The sequence below is a fragment of the Podarcis gaigeae genome, assembly GCF_964106915.1.
Source record: "Podarcis gaigeae genome assembly, chromosome: 5".
In the NCBI taxonomy this organism is placed as follows: domain Eukaryota; kingdom Metazoa; phylum Chordata; class Lepidosauria; order Squamata; family Lacertidae; genus Podarcis; species Podarcis gaigeae.
In genome coordinates, this window is record NC_139681.1 from 86949067 (window position 1) to 86968551 (window position 19485).

The window sequence follows — 19485 nt, forward strand, 5'->3', positions numbered from 1 at the left end:
CACAGAAATCTTTAAAAAGTGGCATCATGGAACACACACGCCTTTATTATTTTGGGTGTGTACTGAAGAAAATGCTAAATGGGCTTTAAATGCCACAGCTTCAAAATGATAGCATTTGTTTAAAGGCAATTTAATCTGGCAGGTGCATCTAGAGTTCTGTTATCTCTGTAAATTTACCAGAAAGTCACAGGTGAATTGTCAAGGCTTACCCCCATGTACAAAGGGCGATGAAGGTTTTTACGTTGTCGAAAACAACTCGTAAGGCTGCAAAAGGTCAACTGCTACGTTTCTGTCGGAAGTATGCAGAGTTTGAAAGTTTGAAATAAATGATTGATGATCACAATCCGTAGCCTTTCATTCCTCGAGAAAACAATAATTTAGCAGACTGAACCACTATTCCGAAAGCCTAAATGTGTGATTGTAGAATCCCTGGCTGGAGTTTTGTCTGTCTCCTTAACCCCTTTTTGTATCACGTCGTCCTCAGCGTCTCCGCCTGGCAGTGTGACCCAGATGTGTAAGACTAACCCTTTTCTCCTTGGCTGAGGCCAAAAGGTCCTGAGATTTGCCTCGCCCACCTTTCTCTATAGGAGCCAACTCCTAAGGGCCGTTCTTGTTTTTGCAGAATCACTATTTAACCCTTCCTTTCCCTTAGAATTGGGACGCGGGTGGCGCTGTGGGTTAAACCACAGGGCCTAGGGCTTGCCAATCAGAAGGTTGGCAGTTCGAATCCCCGTGACAGGGTGAGCTCCCGTTGCTCGGTCCCTGCTCCTTCCAACCTAGCAGTTCGAAAGCACGTCAAAGTGCAAGTAGATAAATAGGTACCACTTTGGCGGGAAGGTAAACGGCGTTTCCGTGCACTGCTCTGGTTCGCCAGAAGCGGCTTAGTCATGCTGGCCACATGACCCGGAAGCTGTATGCCGGCTCCCTCGGCCAATAAAGCGAGATGAGTGCCGCAACCCCAGAGTCGGCCACGACTAGACCTAACGGTCAGGGATCCCTTTACCTTTTCCCTTAGAAACCCAAAGCAGACTGAGAACGGAGCCTGCCCCACCCCCCCACCCCCACCCCCACCCCCCGGAAACAATTCTGGATGGCTTAACTGTCTGTTCCTCAGCATTTCATATCTTGATTAGGTCTCAACTTCCTGCTGATTTCCTCTCAGTGGAATTCCGCTCATTCCTGATTTTAGAAATCTGCACTGAAACGCAGCTGGAACGGCACTGCTGGATACCACCAGTGCTAAGAAAATAGTTTTAAATCAGGATGGACCTCCATTCTTGAGACTCTCACTCCCTCCTCAGCCACACACCCAGGCACAAGTTAAATGATCTCTGTTGTTGTTGTTGTTGTTGTTGTTGTTGTTGTTGTTTTTAGAACTTGCCTTCCTGTTAACCTGTGTAAGACCATTTTAGGCTCAGATATGACCCAACAGGTTTGTGTTTGTCTTTCAGAGTCCCGAGAGCTTTGGTGCTGACATCTCAGAATACAGACTGGAGTGGGGAGAAGACGCAGAGTCCTTAGAACTCGTGTACAGTGGCACAGGCAACTCCTTTGAAATCAGCCAGTTATCAGCCGCAGCACACTATTTCTGTAGACTACAGGTAAATCGAGTCACTTAACTTTAGGATAAGACGGCTAGATCGTGAAGAGGGCTTGCTTTATGTTGCTGCCGGGAGGTACCTCCTTTCTTCTTTACGCGAGTGTGAAATAATGTGGTTTTTTTGTGAACAAGTTAGGATTTAGGTAGAATCAAAATGGAATTTTAGTTCCAAATACTACAAGCTTTAATTCTATGGATAATTGCAGTCTGTGAGGACATCGAAACCGGAGCCGGCCCAGCCTTAGGCAAGGTAAGGCTGCTGCTTCAGGCGGCAGAAGCCCCCCAGGCTCACACATTTACTCAGTCCTGCTAAGCCACAATTTGGCTTGTCTCGCAATCCAAGCCATTGGCTCAGAAGATTGAAATGGGGAATATAGGGTTTTGTTTTTTAAAAATATATATGCAACTTCGAATACTGGAGTAATCTTTATTGAAAATATAAAAGATATACAAAGCCACTTATACCCAGCATGGAAGAGTTCATTCAATTGTACACATTCATTATTATTTTTAAAGAGTAGCATAAAGTCAACAATGTTTTACATGAGATCTCTTTTCCATTCTCTCAGATTTTTATGTTTGAAATGTTCTGTGCAAGAGCTGCTTTTTCATGAAAGCCAACATTTTACAAGCCATGAATCCATTCATTATATAGTAAAAGAAACACAACAACGCAACTGTTTTCCCCAGTAACAGTTAAAGTAAACTTCTAAAAAATATATATCATGATTTTCAACATTAAATGCAATCAAGAGGAGCTAGTAATTAATCCTGCTTTTCACTATACACAATGCTTATATTGCTGTGATAGTTGTCTAAAAACAAGAGCGTTACTATATAGCATAGGCATGACTCTTCAGGTCATGGGGTCCGTATTTGTTTGCTGGTCTGCATTGAATAATTAACTGTTTATAAGCGGACTGTTGTCAGCCCATGTTCCGCCTTTTGTTTCGTTAAGCACTCTACAGTCTTCACATTATTTCCCCCCACAGCCAACACTTCCAATATTTTACAGATGGGAATATTGTGACCTCCCAGTCATGTGAGCAATTATGACCTCCCAGTCTTGGGTGAATTTGACTTTGTAACTCCAGTCTTCGATATCTCCATGCCCCGAGAGGCCTTGGGTGTAATGAGCATGTGATGTAATGCCATGAATGTTTCACTCCGCAGGCAATAAACCAGGCAGGAGCAGGACCGTACAGTGACCTGGTGACCTGTACAGCCCCAGCATCAGTCCCTGATGCTGTGACCACTCTCTGCGTATCCGATGATGAGCACTTGGATTCCTCTCCAATTTCACCCTTTGTGTGCCTTGTATTGAACTGGGAAGAACCGTGCAATAATGGGTCTGAGATTATTTCTTACAACGTCGACCTCGGCGATGTTATTATCCCGTTGGGGAACGTCACAAGTTACGTCGTTAGCGACCTGCTTCCAGAAACCACATTCCGGTAAGTGTGAGTTTAAAACTGCAGCCGTTTTTTTGGTCCCGTGGGCGCATTTTGAATTTTGAGAAAGTTCTGTTGTTGGGTGCCAGTCACAAAATGGCTTCCAGAAGGGACATGGGATAACACAAGATGGCTGCCATGGGAGCATGGCATAACACAACATTTTTAAAAAGCACACTCATTGCTGCTTCCCCCTTGTGCTGTGTTGTGTTGTGTTGCATTATGTCACTGCTTATTTATGCAAAACCTTTTGATCTGGACATCCCCCAGAGCAATGAACAACATATTAATGCAACACAACAAACATACACTCAAAACAACCAAGCAATCCAAACAATATAAGATAGCAAAATCATTGTCCCGTCAGGTGATTGACAGGCACAACAAACACACATCCAGAGCTCACAGGACAGGGATAGACAACCTGGAGAGCACCTCCCACCTGGGGGGTAGCATTGCCCACAAGGCCCTCTCACTTGTAGCTACTCATGCTTCAGATTGTGGGAGTGCTTCATGGAGCCCTGGGCCGATCTCTTTACTGTCATCATTCACTCCGGGTTTTGACCTTCTTTTTGGTCTTTAGATGTCTGGAAACTATGATAGCTGTTCTAGCATTGCAGTGCAAATGAGAACAGATTGAACTAATTATAACGTACATCCTAAATATGGGAAACAATTAAAGGTTTTGCTGCACGGTGCAGTGTGCTCATTTTTCAGATTTTGGGCAGTGATTATTAAGTGTGCATATTAGCTCTGTTAATGTATCTTTGTGGATAAATAAGTGGCTTAGCTGATAATTATATGATGATTCTTCTTTTTTCTTCCCCTGTGGACTTCTGAGAAATTATTTTAATTTAGGAATGAATGTCGGTAAAAGGTCGGACGGCGAATGTTAATTCTAAGATTGCTCAAAGCTGCCCCATCCTCGGGCCTCTTTCTAATGGCTCTTCAATCCAAATTATCTCTAATAACGGCAAGGGACAGGGAAATGCACACTGAATTTTATTATTAGTTATTGCCTGTTAGGTGCTTCCAGGGTGCTTCATGACCATTAGTGGACCATTAGTATCAGCCCCATAAAACTGGGAACGGAGGTTTAGAGGAATTATTTACCCAATGTCATTCATAAGAACATAAGAAGACCGGGCCAATGACCCATCTAGTCCAGCATGCTGTTCTCACAGTGGCCAACCAGATTCCTACGGGAAGCCTGCAAACAGGACCTGAATTGGGGCCTTGCCCATCTCCCCAGGTGGGAGATGCTCTCCAGGTTGTCTACACAACACCCACTCAAGATAATGGCAGCTGTATGCCGAAAAGAAGGGTTGTGTTAAGTATCTATCACAGAGATTACAAGGTGCAAAGAAATCTGTCCATCTGGGGGGAGATGCTAGACTAGATGAGCCTTTGTCCAGCAAGTCTCTTAATATTCTTATGAATTATGTATTCTGATTGAAAAGACTGCTGCACTTGATCTGTCTGGTGAGAAACACAAGAGATTATTGTCCAGACAGAAGCAATGACCCAGGACAGGACATTTGTATCTTTTTAATGTTCTCCATCAGCTTTACGTTTGCAAGTCCAGTAGAGAGCTGCCGGTGTCCTTCAAGGAATGATGACTCAACACCAAACCTTGGGTGCTCCATTGCAAATCATAGAGCATGTCATTTTAAATCGCGAATGTCACATTTAGCAAAGGCTGCTGCAAAATTGTTCTGTGTTGCTTGTCTTTGTAGCCGCACCAGCAGCTTCCGCTCCTTCTCCATCATTCTTATTATCACCTACGTAATTTTTATACTGCTTCATATTTCAAAGCGACATTATGCTTTCTTGTTGCATCTTTGCAACTGCTGCTTCCCGCATTGTTTTTGCTGCATTTGCGGCACCAAAGTGATCTCTTTGGAGTTCAAGCCTAGGCAGAATGTATGGAGGTCCCAGGCTGCCCAGACGAGAAGACCGTCCCCCCTCTTGGCATCAAGTGGGCCGGAGGAAAGCAGAGCACCAGGTTCATTCAAGATTAGTTATACTCATAGTAGACTCATTGAAAGTCCATCCATCGATTTCAGTGAGTCTGCTCTGAATATAATTGGATATCACCCATAATTTGCTCTGCACTTACCATTTTACAATAATTTACTCCATGTGCTTTTAATTCATTTGTTTATTTGATAATTTCTGTCCCATCCTTCAAATACGTTTCCCAGGACAAAACCACCACAAAGACAATAGGAAGCTTTTTATATATAAAAAAACTTAATGCAAAAAGCCAAAACAGCACTTATGATGCAAATCATGGTTTAAACTGCTCTTTTAAAGGCTCATGAAGTTTTTTGCCTGGTTCGGGAAAAATAAGTCAGTGGCTATATTTGCATGTCGTGATAAACCATGGTTTATCATGACAAGAACAAATTCAGGCATACTTTGAGCTCTTGTCTCTTCCAGTGTGACTCTAAGGATGATTTTGAGGCTTTTTCTAATTAACCAACAACAACAACAACAACATCATGTTAAACCTCACAAACGGTGCTAAATCTTAAATAGGGCATGTCTGAAAGAAGCAAACTCAGTCCATAGTTTTTGAGTTAGCCCCACACAAGTAATGGCCTGTTTAAAATTATTTGGAAAGCAGTATGACCTTGTCATTGCAAAAATACATGCAGTTTTTCTGTATGAGTCGGTGTTTCTTGTGTTATTTAAAGAAGGAAATTGTCCAACTGGGCAATTAATCAGTTACACCAGCAACTTTGGTTTTTATATTTCCCAATTTGCAAAGCATTGGGCCAACTCAGTCAGCCAGAAAATAGATGGTGCTGGTTCTGGCTGAGCAGTTTGGCAATTGGGTTCTTGTAAATAATGTTAACCGCTGGTTAATGGGTCTGATGAAGATAAAATATTTGGTTTCGTGCCCCCAAGTGGTTAGACCTTTCCGGCATCATTGCATTAATTATTTGCGCAAAGACAGCCAAAACGTTGTACTACCTGAGGCAAAATCATCCAAATCGCTTGCCCCATGATAAACATGCAAATCAAATAATTAACAGTTCACTCCCCTGAAATGGTACCTCAAAATTTTCTATCTGAGATTGCGTAATGCAGAGATTGCCATCTATGCTGGTGACACTCGTTTAATTTTGGGAGGAGCATCTTGGAATTATATATATATATATATATTTCTTTTTATATATGGTACCCACAGCAGCGCCTCAAAATTTGAAATGTCCCTGTTATTTGGAAGAGGTTGATGAGCAGACCATGGAATTTTCTGTTGCTCCAATCCCATCTGCACCATGGCCAACTGGCTAGTTTTATTTACCAGTAACTCAGCTTCTGCTTTCATATATTTTCAAAGAACAGTTTCTGTCATCCTGACGTAATGCAAAAATACATCATTAGTTAGTTAATCAACTTGGCAAGAGCTCAAGAGTGCTCTCCTTGACTTTAATATAGCCCCATGGGGGCCGGGGAGGGGGAGAGATACACTCCATGTTAACCCTTTTGACCAATACACATTTAGACATTCTCATTTCATTGTCAATTAAGCCATTACACTTCACCTCCTCTGCATCAAGTGAGGGGCAGAAGGAAAACCGATAAGCTCAAAACCAGCTTTTAACGTAATTCTTTTTTCTCTCCCCATCCTGTACCCCTTGCTTTGCTGCTTTCCTACCATAGGATCCGGGTTCAGGCTGTAAATGGCATCGGAGCGGGACCTTTTAGCCACTCGATTAAAGCCAAGACCAGGCCTCTGCCCCCTTTACCTCCTCGGCTAGAGTGCACTGCAGCTGGTCCTCAGAGTCTGAAGTTGAAGTGGGGGGAGAGCAGCTCCAAGCAGCACGCTGCCGACGACATGCTGTACATTTTGCAGATTGAGGACAAGAACAAGAGGTAAGAGGAAAGAGGGTGAGGCTCCTTCTGATCTGCAGCTTTCTGTAGGCACAGAAATAAGGAAAGAGGTCCTTCGCTCATTCTGCTTAGAGGTGCTGGTGTTGCAAGCCCAAAAGAGGGTCCTAGTCTAGGTTAAAATGCAGCTACAGTGGTACCTCGGGTTACAGACGCTTCAGGTTACAGATTCCGCTAACCCAGAAATAGTACCTCGGGTTAAGAACTTTGCTTCAGGATGAGAACAGAAATCGTGCTTCCAGGAGGTCCCATTAGCTAAAGTGGTGCTTCAGGTTAAGAACAGTTTCAGGTTAAGAACGGACCTCCAGAACGAATTAAGTACTTAACCCGAGGTACCACTGTATAAGTGACAGCAGTGCCGGATTTACGTACAGTGGTACCTCGGGTTACAGACGCTTCCGGTTACAGACTCCGCTAACCCAGAAATAGTACCTCGGGTTAAGAACTTTGCTTCAGGGTGAAAGCGTGGTGCCGACAGTGGGAGGCCCCATTAGCTAAAGTGGTGCTTCAGGTTAAGAACAGTTTCAGGTTAAGAATGGACCTCCGGAACGAATTAAGTTCTTAACCCAAGGTACCACTGTATAAGCTAAAGAAGCTTTAGCTTAGGGCCCCACTCTCTTGGGGGCCCCTAAAAAACTTAAAGGGGGGGGAAACTGGATGTACATTTCCAAAATATAAGATAAAATAAATATTACTTTGATGAAATACATATTTTGTTACGTGAAAATAGCTTTAGATACCTATTAGGTCCATAAATTACCATATAGCATATATTCAGCACAAAAAACAGTGACGATTTGTTGTTGACAAAGGACAGCTGGACATATAATGGGCCCCATTACCCTCAGTAGCTTAGGGCCTCTATCAAACCCAAATCCGGCCCTGAGTAACAGGGTGGGAAGGTGGGAACAGGTTAAAAACTATTAGTGCCCTTGCTAAAAACAGTTGTTGGGATTCACCACTGGCAAATGGAATATAATAATAATAATAATAATAATAATAATAATAATAATAATAGTTTATTATTTGTACCCTGCCCATCTGGCTGGGTTTCCCCAGCCACTCTGGGTGGCTTCGACAAAGACCAAAAATACACTAAGATGTTACACATTAAAAACTTCCCTGAACAGGGCTGCCTTAAGATGTCTTCTGAATGTCAGGTAGTTATTTATCTCTTTGACATCTGATGGGAGGGCGTTCCACAGGGCGGGCGCCACTACCGAGAAGGCCCTCTGCCTGGTTCCCTGTAGCTTTGCTTCTCGCAAATCTGTCACGACCGGTTTTATGTGGCCCCGGCAGCCACTCCCAGTCACCGCATCCTGCCACATTCTGGATTAATTGCAGTTTCCGGGTCACCTTCAAAGGTAGCCCCACGTAGAGCGCATTGCAGTAGTCCAAGCGGTAGATAACTAGAGCATGCACCACTCTGGCGAGGTGGTCCACAGGCAGATAGGGTCTCAGCCTGCGTACCAGGTGGAGCTGGTAGGCAGCTGCCCTGGACACAGAATTAACCTGTGCCTCCATGGACAGCTGTGAGTCCAAAATGACTCCCAGGCTGTGCACCTGGTCCTTCAGGGGCACAGTTACCCCATTCAGGACCAGGGAGTCCTCCACACCTGCCTACCCCCTGTCCCCCCAAAACAGTACTTCTGTCTTGACAGGATTCAACCTCAATCCATTAGCCGCCATCCATCCTCTAATCACCTCCAACCGGAATATAGTTGCTTCCCCAAAGTACATGTTGCATTCAGACTGATGTATTCTAGTTGCTGCTAGATAAGCCCTCCATGCTTGTAGCAGCAATCTTCTTATAGCAGAATCGAGATTTATTTGCACGTTGTCTAATCAAGCAATTTCCAAGAATATGCTACTGGATTTTCAGAGGGTATCAGCTTGCCACCTGGTTCCCTCGAGTCCCTTGATTTTAGCCCATTAGCCGTTCTAAGGAGACTGGCAGGAACTCATGCTTCTTGTCTCATGCTTATTGTCGTGGGTATCGTGAACTGCAATTCTTTCCTTCTAAAGCTGCATAGTGGTAAAAGTGCCTTGAGCACCATATAAGCCGCCCGCATTTGTAGCAATCATGTCACCCTTTACGAATATAAGACACCAGTTGGATTCTGCTCATTGAAAGATGACTTGATTTGTCGTTTCTTGATCTGTTTAAGAAGCAGAAAATGAATAATTCATAACATAGTTTTCAATTGCCATATAAGCAACACTCGGGGCAAACAAATCTTGTTACCCATTGGCCTAAGTGCTTCCCTTAGCCAAGCGTTAACTAGGTCGCATCAGCCCCCAAAAGGATGTGCTTATTTTCTTGTAGCAAACTGAGTATCTCGCTTCAGTGGGCTCCCTGATCTGGACCAGAACTATACAGCCAGACGTGAAAAACATCAAATAGCTGGGTTTGAATAGGATTGGGGGAGAGGGAGGAGAGTGAACAAATTGTAGTAATTTGTTCTAATGGGTTTAATTTGACCTTATTAGAACCAGCTTCATCAAGCCACATGTTGCATTCATCAGGAAAGGTCACAAATGTTGTTTGAGCTCTTCCCGTGCCACGTAAATGACATATGAGCAACTGCTCTGGAGTTGTTTTGTAATATAATGCCCATTGCTCACCTCTTCCCACCTCTGGTGCTGGTGTTTGTCTCAAATGACTTTTTTTTCCTGATTCGCTTTGGGAAGCGGACAATATTCAGACTTAGTCGGTAATCACAGTTTTTGATTCAGATTCATTTCACAAAATGTAGCTGTCATGACCAGACATGTTTGCCCTGGCTTTTGCTTTTTCTGTTAAAATTGCTTCACTTTGTTCATTTGCCTGCTTTGGAAAGAACTAAGAGATTCCTAATTCAGAGTCAGTTATGTTGAAACCATAATCGATGTTATTATGTCACAAGTTTATTTAGGATGTCATTTCCAGCTCACAAATCATAAGTATAGCATCAGTGTTACAATATACGTACAGTCATACCTTGGATTACAGACGTTTCAGGTTGTGTTTTTTCGGGTTGCGGAACGACGAAACGCGGAAGTACCGCAGCAGGTTACTTGCAGGTTTCAGCAGCGCTAAATTGTGCTTTGCGCATGCACAGAAGCGCCGAATTGCAGCGTGCGCAGGCGTGCCACTGCAGGTTGCGAACATGCATCCCGCACGGATCACGTTTGCAACCCGAGCACTGTAAAGAGTGTGTGTGTGTGTGTGTGTGTGTGTGTGTGTGTGTAGATAGATAGATAGATAGATAGATAGATAGAGATAGATAGATAGATAGATAGATAGATAGATAGATAGATAGATAGATAGATAGATGATAGATAGATATAGATGATAGATAGATAGATAGATAGATAGATAGATAGATAGATAGATAGATAGATATAGATAGATGATAGATAGATAGATAGATATAGATGATAGATAGAGATAGATAGATAGATAGATAGATAGATAGATAGATAGATAGATAGATAACATTTTTATTTGCCTGGGACTTTAATGTTGTTGTTGTTTTTTCATGGTGTTTCAGAATGTGTCTGTTTCATTTTAATTTTATGCTGCCCTTTTGATATTTTTAAAAGATTTTTGTGGTATGAACTATAATTTATACTTGGTTTCTAAATTTGCTGGCATTTTCTTAATTGAAAGTCGTAAGAAATAACTTCAGTGACCTTTTTTAAAAAAAAATGGGAAAGCTAACCACAGTAAAGGTAAAACAAGTATTTAGGAATAAAAACCTGATAGGATTTCCATGCATTTCTGAGGTTATCGTTCCCCCCCCCCCCCCTGAATATATAAGATGGGATTATTTCATTTGTTTTTATTTACTGCGTTTCATATATTCCACTTTTCTGGTAGTGCGTGTTTGGTTATATGGAGAAGAGTGAAGGAGCCCTCATTCTAACTGCAGCGAATCAGGCAGCTGCATTAACCTTACTGCATTCACATTGCCTTTTGAATCACTTAAAATAATAGAATCTTAGAATTGTACTGGTACCCCAAGGATTATCTACTCCAGCCCCCCGCAATGCAGGAATACAAATTTGTTGGTAGGAAGAGCAGCCCATGGTTTGGTTGCACCAATGCCAGCCATTGGCACTGCACCTGAACTGGCATGTATGTTAGCCTTGACATGATGCTCTGGGTATAAGCAGTTTGTACATAAAGCTGTAAAGAGACCCCACAAAGCACACAGTCTGCTTTGCCCGGTGATGAATACAGTTAATACGCAGCTGCCGCAGGTTTTCAAGGAGTCTAATTAGGAACCCGTTTACACTCTTTTAATTGAATCAAGATCATTAACACCCACTTTAACAGCAGTGCCTGGTTTCAGACCAGCACTGAGAGCGCAGCAAGTAGATTCTCTGAAAAATACAAAAATAGGTGCATTATCATACTCATTCATAATAATCAGCATGCACATATTTTAGGCTTTGGCTAGCAAGTAAGGAAAGGAAATTGGCAATTAAGACAGAGCCATATGGTTGCTATAGTATTCTGAAATAGCCAAACTCATCAGGAAACAAAAGGACAAAAAAAGTGAGTTGATTACACCCTATTTGTCCGAAAGTATTAATTCTATGATATACCTGTGGTGACTATCCCATGGGTATGTTGTAAATACACACACTCCTTTTCTGTTCTCATCTTATCCTTAATGGTGTCTGTTAATTGAGATTCTTTGTGTCCTCTGATTAATACATGAGAAATGTGTATCTGCAAGGTGCATTTGTGAAAGACTGTTCTGCCATGGTTTGAACTGAGATTCTCAACTCTAACAAAAGCCTATAGAAAATGATCAGACTAAACAAATTATAGATTTAGTTTAATACATGGCATACACTTAATGTGCATTTCCCCCACCAAAGAATCCTAGGGGCTGTATAATGGTACCTCGGCTTACAGACCCTTCAGGTTACAGACTCTGCTAACCCAGAAATAGTACCTCAGGTTAAGAACTTTGCTTCAGGATAAGAACAGAAATCATGCTGCTGCAGTGGGAGGCCCCATTAGCTAAAGTGGTACCTCAGGTTAAGAACAGTTTCAGGTTAAGAACGGACCCCCGGAACGAATTAAGTTCTTAACCCAAAGGTACCACTGTACTTGGTTAAGGATGCAGGGAAATGTAGTTCTGTGAGGGGCAAACTACAGTTCCCAGGGTTCTTGGGAGGGGGAGTTGCTTTTAATGTATGGTATGTGCATAGCCTAGGGACGCAGGTGGCGCTGTGGGTTAAAGCCTCAGCGCCTAGGACTTGCCAATCGAAAGGTCGGCGGTTCGAATCCCTGCGGCGGGGTGCGCTCCTGTCGTTCGGTCCCAGCGCCTGCCAACCTAGCAGTTCGAAAGCACCTCCGGGTGCAAGTAGATAAATAGGGACCGCTTACCAGCGGGAAGGTAAACGGCGTTTCCGTGTGCGGCTCTGGCTCGCCAGATGCAGCTTTGTCACGCTGGCCACGTGACCCGGAAGTGTCTCCGGACAGCGCTGGCCCCTGGCCTCTTAAGTGAGATGGGCGCACAACCCCAGAGTCTGGCAAGACTGGCCCGTACGGGCAGGGGTACCTTTACCTTTACCTATGTGCATAATAGCCTAAATCAGGGACCAGCAAACTTTTTCAGCAGGCGGCCAGTCCACTGTCCCTCAGACCTTGGGGGCGGACTATGTTTTTTGGAGGTAGATGCAAAAGCACCATAAGCTCCGGTGGCTGCTTACCTGTGTCTTGTGAGCAGCAGGGGCTGGTGGTTGTGGCAGAAGAACAATGAGCGGCACACGGAGAGGGGCTGCTTAAAATGGCGGCCGCTCGATCACTGCTGCTGCTGGCACCAACAAAGCCCAGCCTCCTTCCTCCTCTAGGCAGGGCAGAGAGAAGCCAGGGGGAGGGAGGGAGGGAGGGAGGAGGCACGGCCACCACCGCTGTGTGAGGGAGAGAGAAAGAACATGCACGCTGGTGATCCATGCAGCGATTCCCGGACTGTCTGCGGGCTGGATCCCGAAGGCAATTGGGTCTGATCCGGTCCGTGGGCCTTAGTTTGCCTAACCATGGCCTAAATGTTGACCTGAGTTACTGTGCTGCTGCTGCAAGCAAAGCTCAGAGCTCCTCTACGTGCCCCCAAAGAGACACTTAATTCTCACAATATAACTTGTGGCAATGAATTCCGCAGGTAATCTAAAACCGTCATTTGCTTGCTGTTGCAATAACGTCTGGTAGGTTTAACTAAGGCAGATGGCGTTTTACAACCCAGAATTCTGTATGCAGACAACTGTTTCGTCAGTTCTATATAACAACCGGATTTTAACATCATGTGGTTGTAGCTGGAGTTATTTCTACTCAAGAGTTAGACGCACTCCAGTGTCCTTGGCTAAGTTGGGTCTATTAATTTCAATGGATCTGCTCCAACATGGATGGATATAACTTGGAGCAACCTAGCCAGTTATACACACAGATTGCGTACTGGTGATTTTTTTTTTAAAAAAAAATACTTTGTTCTGTAATTTTAAGTAAGCCCCTGGGAGTGTTTTTAAAGTGGGGAAATAATAATTCTGTTGCTTCTGTAAATCTCAGGAAACAAATACTGCAACCCAGATGAGAATAGCTAGAGATAGATATACAGTGGTACCTCGGGTTACAGACGCTTCAGGTTACAGACTCTGCTAACCCAGAAACAGTACCTCGGGTTAAGAACTTTGCTTCAGGGTGAGAACAGAAATTGCGTGACAACGGGAGGCCCCATTAGCTGTACCTCGGGTTAAGAACAGTTTCAGGTTAAGAACGGACCTCCAGAACGAATTAAGTTCTTAACCCGAGGTACCACTGTACGCCTCCTGCCTGTCAAATATTGACACCGTAGAAATGGTTTGGAAAGTAGTGTCAGGTCCGTTCTTAACCTGAAACTGTTCTTAACCCGAGGTACAGCCTCTGGAAAGCAACTTCTTTGCCGGTGTACCATCTTCGTTAAAAGGTTTCTGGCCTTGCCTATTTTACATCATCTAATGATTTCGCCCCTTTTTTCTGCTTCAAGCACTTCTCAAAACTTTGTGCTCTTCAGTTCATAGGCAAATTATCTGCTGCAGTTTTGAAGCGTGGATTAGAAGGGGTGGGGGAAAATCCCATAATTAGCTGCAGGTTTGACATTAATTTCTTTTAAGAGCAGGAGATGTGAAGCATTTATTGTCTTAAAACTGGCACTTCCCTGCGATGTGAATCACATCTCATTTAACTATTAGCGGTTGCTGCTTAGTGAAGTGTGTAAACCTCTCTTTCAAATACCCTGGTTGCTTCTGCTCCAGAGAAAACAGCCTCAGGTCAGCAGGTTAGCTGATTAGGATATTAATTCTCTCCTTTTCACTTCCCTTTCTCTGTCGCTTTTCACCTGGAGTACAAAAAGAGAGAGGTTGAATTTGCACCTAGGTAGTGGAGCCATCGCTCATTGCATTTTTTTATATCTTTGCCACTGAATTTCACCTGGTGTTTAAAGCTTGCAGATTTAGGGTGCTTTCCTTTTAGAACGAAGTTGTTGGGAAGAGGAAAATCTCTCTCCGAAATAAAGAAAAATAAAAAGGGAGCGGGGGAATCCTGAATAGATGTTCAAAAGCCAAGGGTACAGCACGGGAGTTTGTGGTTTTATTCATAATTCCCAAGTTTGACTGGAGTGTCTTAAAACGTCAACAGGAAATTCAATATAGTGGCATACAAACAGTTTCCTGGAAGATCCTTACGGAGAATAAATTTATATTGACAACCGCATTGCAGGCTTGCCATCTCCTGAGCATTCTTTCTAGGAACACCGTGTTCTGTATGCGTGTACATTAATGTTCCATTTGATATTAGAATGCCAGCAAATAGGGCAAATGCTTCTCGTTGCTAATGCAGAAAAGATACGAGGGCAATTTTCTGAGGACCGTCCCCTCCATCAGTTCATTGCTCCCTGAGCTTTACTAATTTAGACTTTTCAAAACCTAGGTAAAGGTAAAGGGACCCCTGACCATGAGGTCCAGTCGTGACCATCTCTGGGGTTGCGGTGCTCATCTGGCTTTCTTGACCGAGGGAGCCGGCGTACAGCTTCCGAGTCATGTGGCCAGCATGACTAAGCCACTTCTGGCGAACCAGAGCAGCGTGCGGAAACGCCGTTTACCTTCCTGCTGGAGTGGTACCTATTTATCTACCTGCACTTTGACGTGCTTTTGAACTGCTAGGTTGGCAGAAGCAGAGACCGAGCAACGGGAGCTCACCCCGTCGCGGGGATTCGAACCGCCGACCTTCTGATCGGCAAGTCCTAGGCTCTGTGGTTTAACCCACAGCCAAACCTAAGCTCCCATTAAAATGTAGTGTCAGTTGGTGACAAACCTGCTGCAAAGTCAAGTTTGGGTTCCTTTGGCTCCCCCCAAAAGGCCTTTTCCTGTTTTAGCAAAGTACCTGAAAGTTTTGCTGCTATTGGTTTGCATCCTGGCTTCATTTAGAAGCAGGTGATGCTGCCCAGTGCAATTAGCGTCAGGGACTTGGAATCTGAAGCCTTGCGGCATGAAGTCTCGCAGGTGCTAGAACGGTTCGGTTTGCATTTTGATGGATTTTCTTTTAATCGTTTAGCTGCCTTGAGCCATATGCTGGGTAGAAGGCAGGATAGCAACCAGCAGTGGTGAGCCCCTCACCAGCAAGCCTGTAAGCCATGGCCACCTAGCGTCATATATAACGGGACAGGTAAAGTCACAGCCCCCAGTTGCAATCCCTGTGCCACGGTCTGGTTTGATTTCAGGATGCCCAGGCAAAGGGGAGCAGGGTTTGGAGAACTCTGCAAAACTCTGAGCCTTTGCCCAGGTGGTTTGAAATCAAGCCACACAGGCAAAGATGCTTCTTCAGCTATCCTGGTGGCCTAAGATATCTGACAGGTATGCACCACGTGCAATATAAAACTACATATCATTTAAACCAGAAATGCAACCTAAAATAGTGTAAAAGCAAATAAAACAGATTCAGGGGGTTCATACACATAAAACAGGGCCCAATCTTGTGGGTCAGGGAAAGGCCTGGGCAGAAAGGTTAAGTCTTCACAAGGTGTCTTCACCTGTGGCTGAGGGAAGGGCATGGAAGAGGTGCATCAGTGGCTTCATACACATGTGACGGCCTCCTCCCCCCCCCCCCCATGTTGGGAGGAACTCAGCACACCTGATTAGGTGCATATCTCTCTCTCTCTCTCTCTCTCTCTCTCTCTCTCTCTCTCTCTCATACCTAATTTTCCTTGCCTAGGGAGCAACCAGCCTTTCTACTTTGAGATGTGACAAGGAGAAATTGCCAGGGAATGCAAATTGCATGCTTCAGACCTTAACTGAATTGTACAGCTATTGTACCTAAGAGATCTGCTACCTTTTGAAGCTTCAGTGTTCATAACAAAGATGGAACTTTTTGTTGTTACTGTTTAATCACAGCATGAGTTTTCCAGGCATAATCAAGATTACTCGTCGGGGCTGTTCTTCCTCTATTTAAAACTCGTCGCTGAGGGAAGCCACTTCCTTTCAAGACTGTTTGGACTGCCGCTCTCTTGCATATTAGAGATCCAGTGTAGCATAGTGGTTAGTTGTGTTGGACTAGAATCTGGGAGACCCGAGTTCGAATCCATTTGGGCCAGCCACTGCATCTCAAGCTAATCTATCTCACAGATTTGTTGTAGGGATTAAATGAGACAGGGAAGATAATTGTGTACAGTGCCTCAAGCCCCTTGGAGTAAAGGTGGAATATAAATGTGAGTTAGGAAATTTAAAAACTGGAGTTGATTAGCTGTTCTCAACTAGTGCCATATGACTGACATTGCATCCAGGTTTAAAAACTTGGCTTCCAAAACATTCAATCAGGCAGATGATAATTATGCATGGAGATGATAAGAATGGATGGTGCTGGAATAGACTGAGGTTTGTCTTGTCCAGTGTCATGTTTCCAACCATGACCAGCCAGATGTCACTGGAACCAGGGCACAATATTGAAGGTCAAGAGTTACAATACGTATCTGTCACCATAAATGAGTCTGGTTGAAACAGATAAATGAATGAAAGCAATATTGGAAACTATAGTGAAAGCCTGGCATTGAAAAACGTACATGTCGGGTCCAAAGAGCCAGTGTGGTGTAGTGGTTAAGAGCGGTAGTCTCGTAATCTGGAGAACCGGATTCGCGTCTCTGCTCCTCCACATGCAGCTGCTGGGTGACCTTGGGCCAGTCACACTTCTTTGAAGTCTCTCAGCCTCACTCACCTCCCAGAGTGTTTGTTGTGGGGGAGGAAGGGAAAGGAGAATGTTAGCCGCTTTGAGACTCCTTCGGGGGGTGATAAAGCGGGGTATCAAATCCAAACTCCTCTTCTTCTTCTTCTTCTTCTTCAAAGGCACCCTTCTCCATTAGGGACAGACTGATGCAGAATACCTCTTTCACTATAGGACATTGTGACCCTTCACACTAGAGCACTGCGTGAGAAAAGTGAAAAAGCTAAATCCGGAGATAATGACAAAAACTCGTAGCACGGGGACAGATGCTTCACTTAGCCATCCTGTTATGGCACTAAATGAACTCTTGCACAAGCTCTTCTGGAAGTGCTTATTGAATATCATTAGTGTCTTTCCACTCCTCTGTCCTCTGGATCCAACCCAAAATAAAGACGTAGTGCTAACCGGGCCCATTGTTGATTAGGTAGTTCTCCTTGACTTACTTGTGTACATGACCTGCAGAGAAGATTAGCAAGGCACCTGTACAAGGACAGCATGAAAATTCAATAAGCTTCCCATTTTCCTTGGGTTTTCTTCTGTGCCAGAAGTGTTAAGCAGTATATACATTTTCTAAATAATATAAAATAAATATTTTATCTGCCTAGTGGTGTGCGCTGCTAATCGATGACACATGGGATGCTCAGGGACATAGGATGACACTAGGCTACTGACTTTGAGCAAGCTAGTTTACACCAAGGGAGTAAAAACTTAGGTTAGGACTGAAGACTCCTCTGTTAATTTGCCTTGAAATCACAACAGCTTCTTCCACAGCCACTTGTTGATGGCAATGAATTAGTAGTAAGCAGTTGGTGCTTCCTGGGTATTTAAGGTTGTTGTTTTTTTAAGAAGGTCTATGTTTATGGCACCATGGTCATTGGCAGAACTTGCTGCAAACCATGGTTTTGCCAATTGTGAGCCAAACTCAGAAATCTGTGATCCCTCTGCCTCCCACGTCTCTCCCAGTGTAAGCTCCCCCTTTGTTTGCCTGAGAATGGTTTTTCAAGGTGTTAACCAAGGTGAACACTAACCAGAATTCAAAACCAGGGCTTGAAGTGGGATTGCAAATCCAATTAAGAAGAAAACTGCTTAGCGTCACCATCATAGCATATGCTGGCCTTTAACCATGGTTTACTATAACGAGGTAAACAAAGGGTTGATTTGCAACTGGGGGGCAGGGTGCTCTAAACCTGACTTGTAAAATTTGCAGGAAATCAGTTTTACATCTGCAACAGACCCACTGGGTATCCGACTTTCTACAACCTCTCTTTTCAATCCCCATTGTAAGTGTGCTTTGCAGTAGTTTCATATTGATTATGAAACATTTTTGGCCATTGAGCTGCATTATGTTTGAGCCCAACCCTTTTACAACCAATTTAATGCTGTGAATCCAGATATTTTCTGAGAAATAATTAGTACTTGGCTGCATGAATTTATGCTCCTGATGTTGATAATCAGGAGTGCAGAACATCAAAGTAGTGGATGTCTGGAGAATCCATGCAGTTGCTAGATCCAAATCCAAAGTTCACAGCTGTGTGTAAAGAGCACATTGAGTTAATGAAACACTCTGAAGCAGTAAATAGTAACTAACTTGGTCTTCTCTCTCCCCTTGTGTTTTTCAGATTTATTCCAATCTATAGGGGACCAAGTCACACCTACAAGGTACAACGGCTGATGGAGTTCACCTGCTTCGCTTTCAGAATACAGGCCGTAAACGAAGCTGGGGAAGGACCTTTCTCAGAAGTATTTACCTTCAGCACAACCAAATCCATTCCCCCTGCCATCAAAGGTAAATAAGACGCACCTCCTGGTTTGGGCTGTGCGGCTGTGGAAGTAAACCAACCACCTGACACTTTCGGTTATTATTAATACCCTATACAGAACTTGTAGCATACACTGTGATTTCATTTGTCCTCAATAGTCCACGGTTGAGAGGACATGATTGTTCGTCCCATTTGATAAAAGAGGGAAGTAAGACAGAGGTTCTGGAGCTACGCTGATTTGACACCAGCTAGAGCGTCATCAATATGAGATGTTTTCTTATCCTCCTTTTAGACCTTTAAGTGTAATGTATCTGCCCAGGTCTCATTAACATCTGCAATGACCGTGGAAATACCTGTGGAAAACCCACAAATACAACAGCACTCTCCCCTAGAGTGGTTAGCAGCCTTGAGTACAGTCGTACCTTGGTTGTCGAACTTAATCCGTTCCAGGAGTCTGTTCAACTCCCAAAACAGTTCGAAAACCAAGGCGTGGCTTCCGATTGGCTGCAGGAGCGTCGGACGTTCGGCTTC

At 43.9% G+C, this 19485-nt stretch overlaps 1 protein-coding gene across 1 annotated transcript in view; it reads left to right on the forward strand.

Moving 5' to 3' along the window:
* Nucleotides 1-19485, forward strand: part of FNDC3B (fibronectin type III domain containing 3B) — a 274382-nt gene that overhangs the window by 231357 nt on the left and 23540 nt on the right. The window contains exons 21-24 of the mRNA XM_083739234.1: nucleotides 1452-1601; nucleotides 2774-3054; nucleotides 6724-6936; nucleotides 18814-18980. Coding sequence (XP_083595360.1) covers nucleotides 1452-1601; nucleotides 2774-3054; nucleotides 6724-6936; nucleotides 18814-18980 — 811 coding nt within the window. The remainder of the gene's footprint in view (nucleotides 1-1451; nucleotides 1602-2773; nucleotides 3055-6723; nucleotides 6937-18813; nucleotides 18981-19485) is intronic.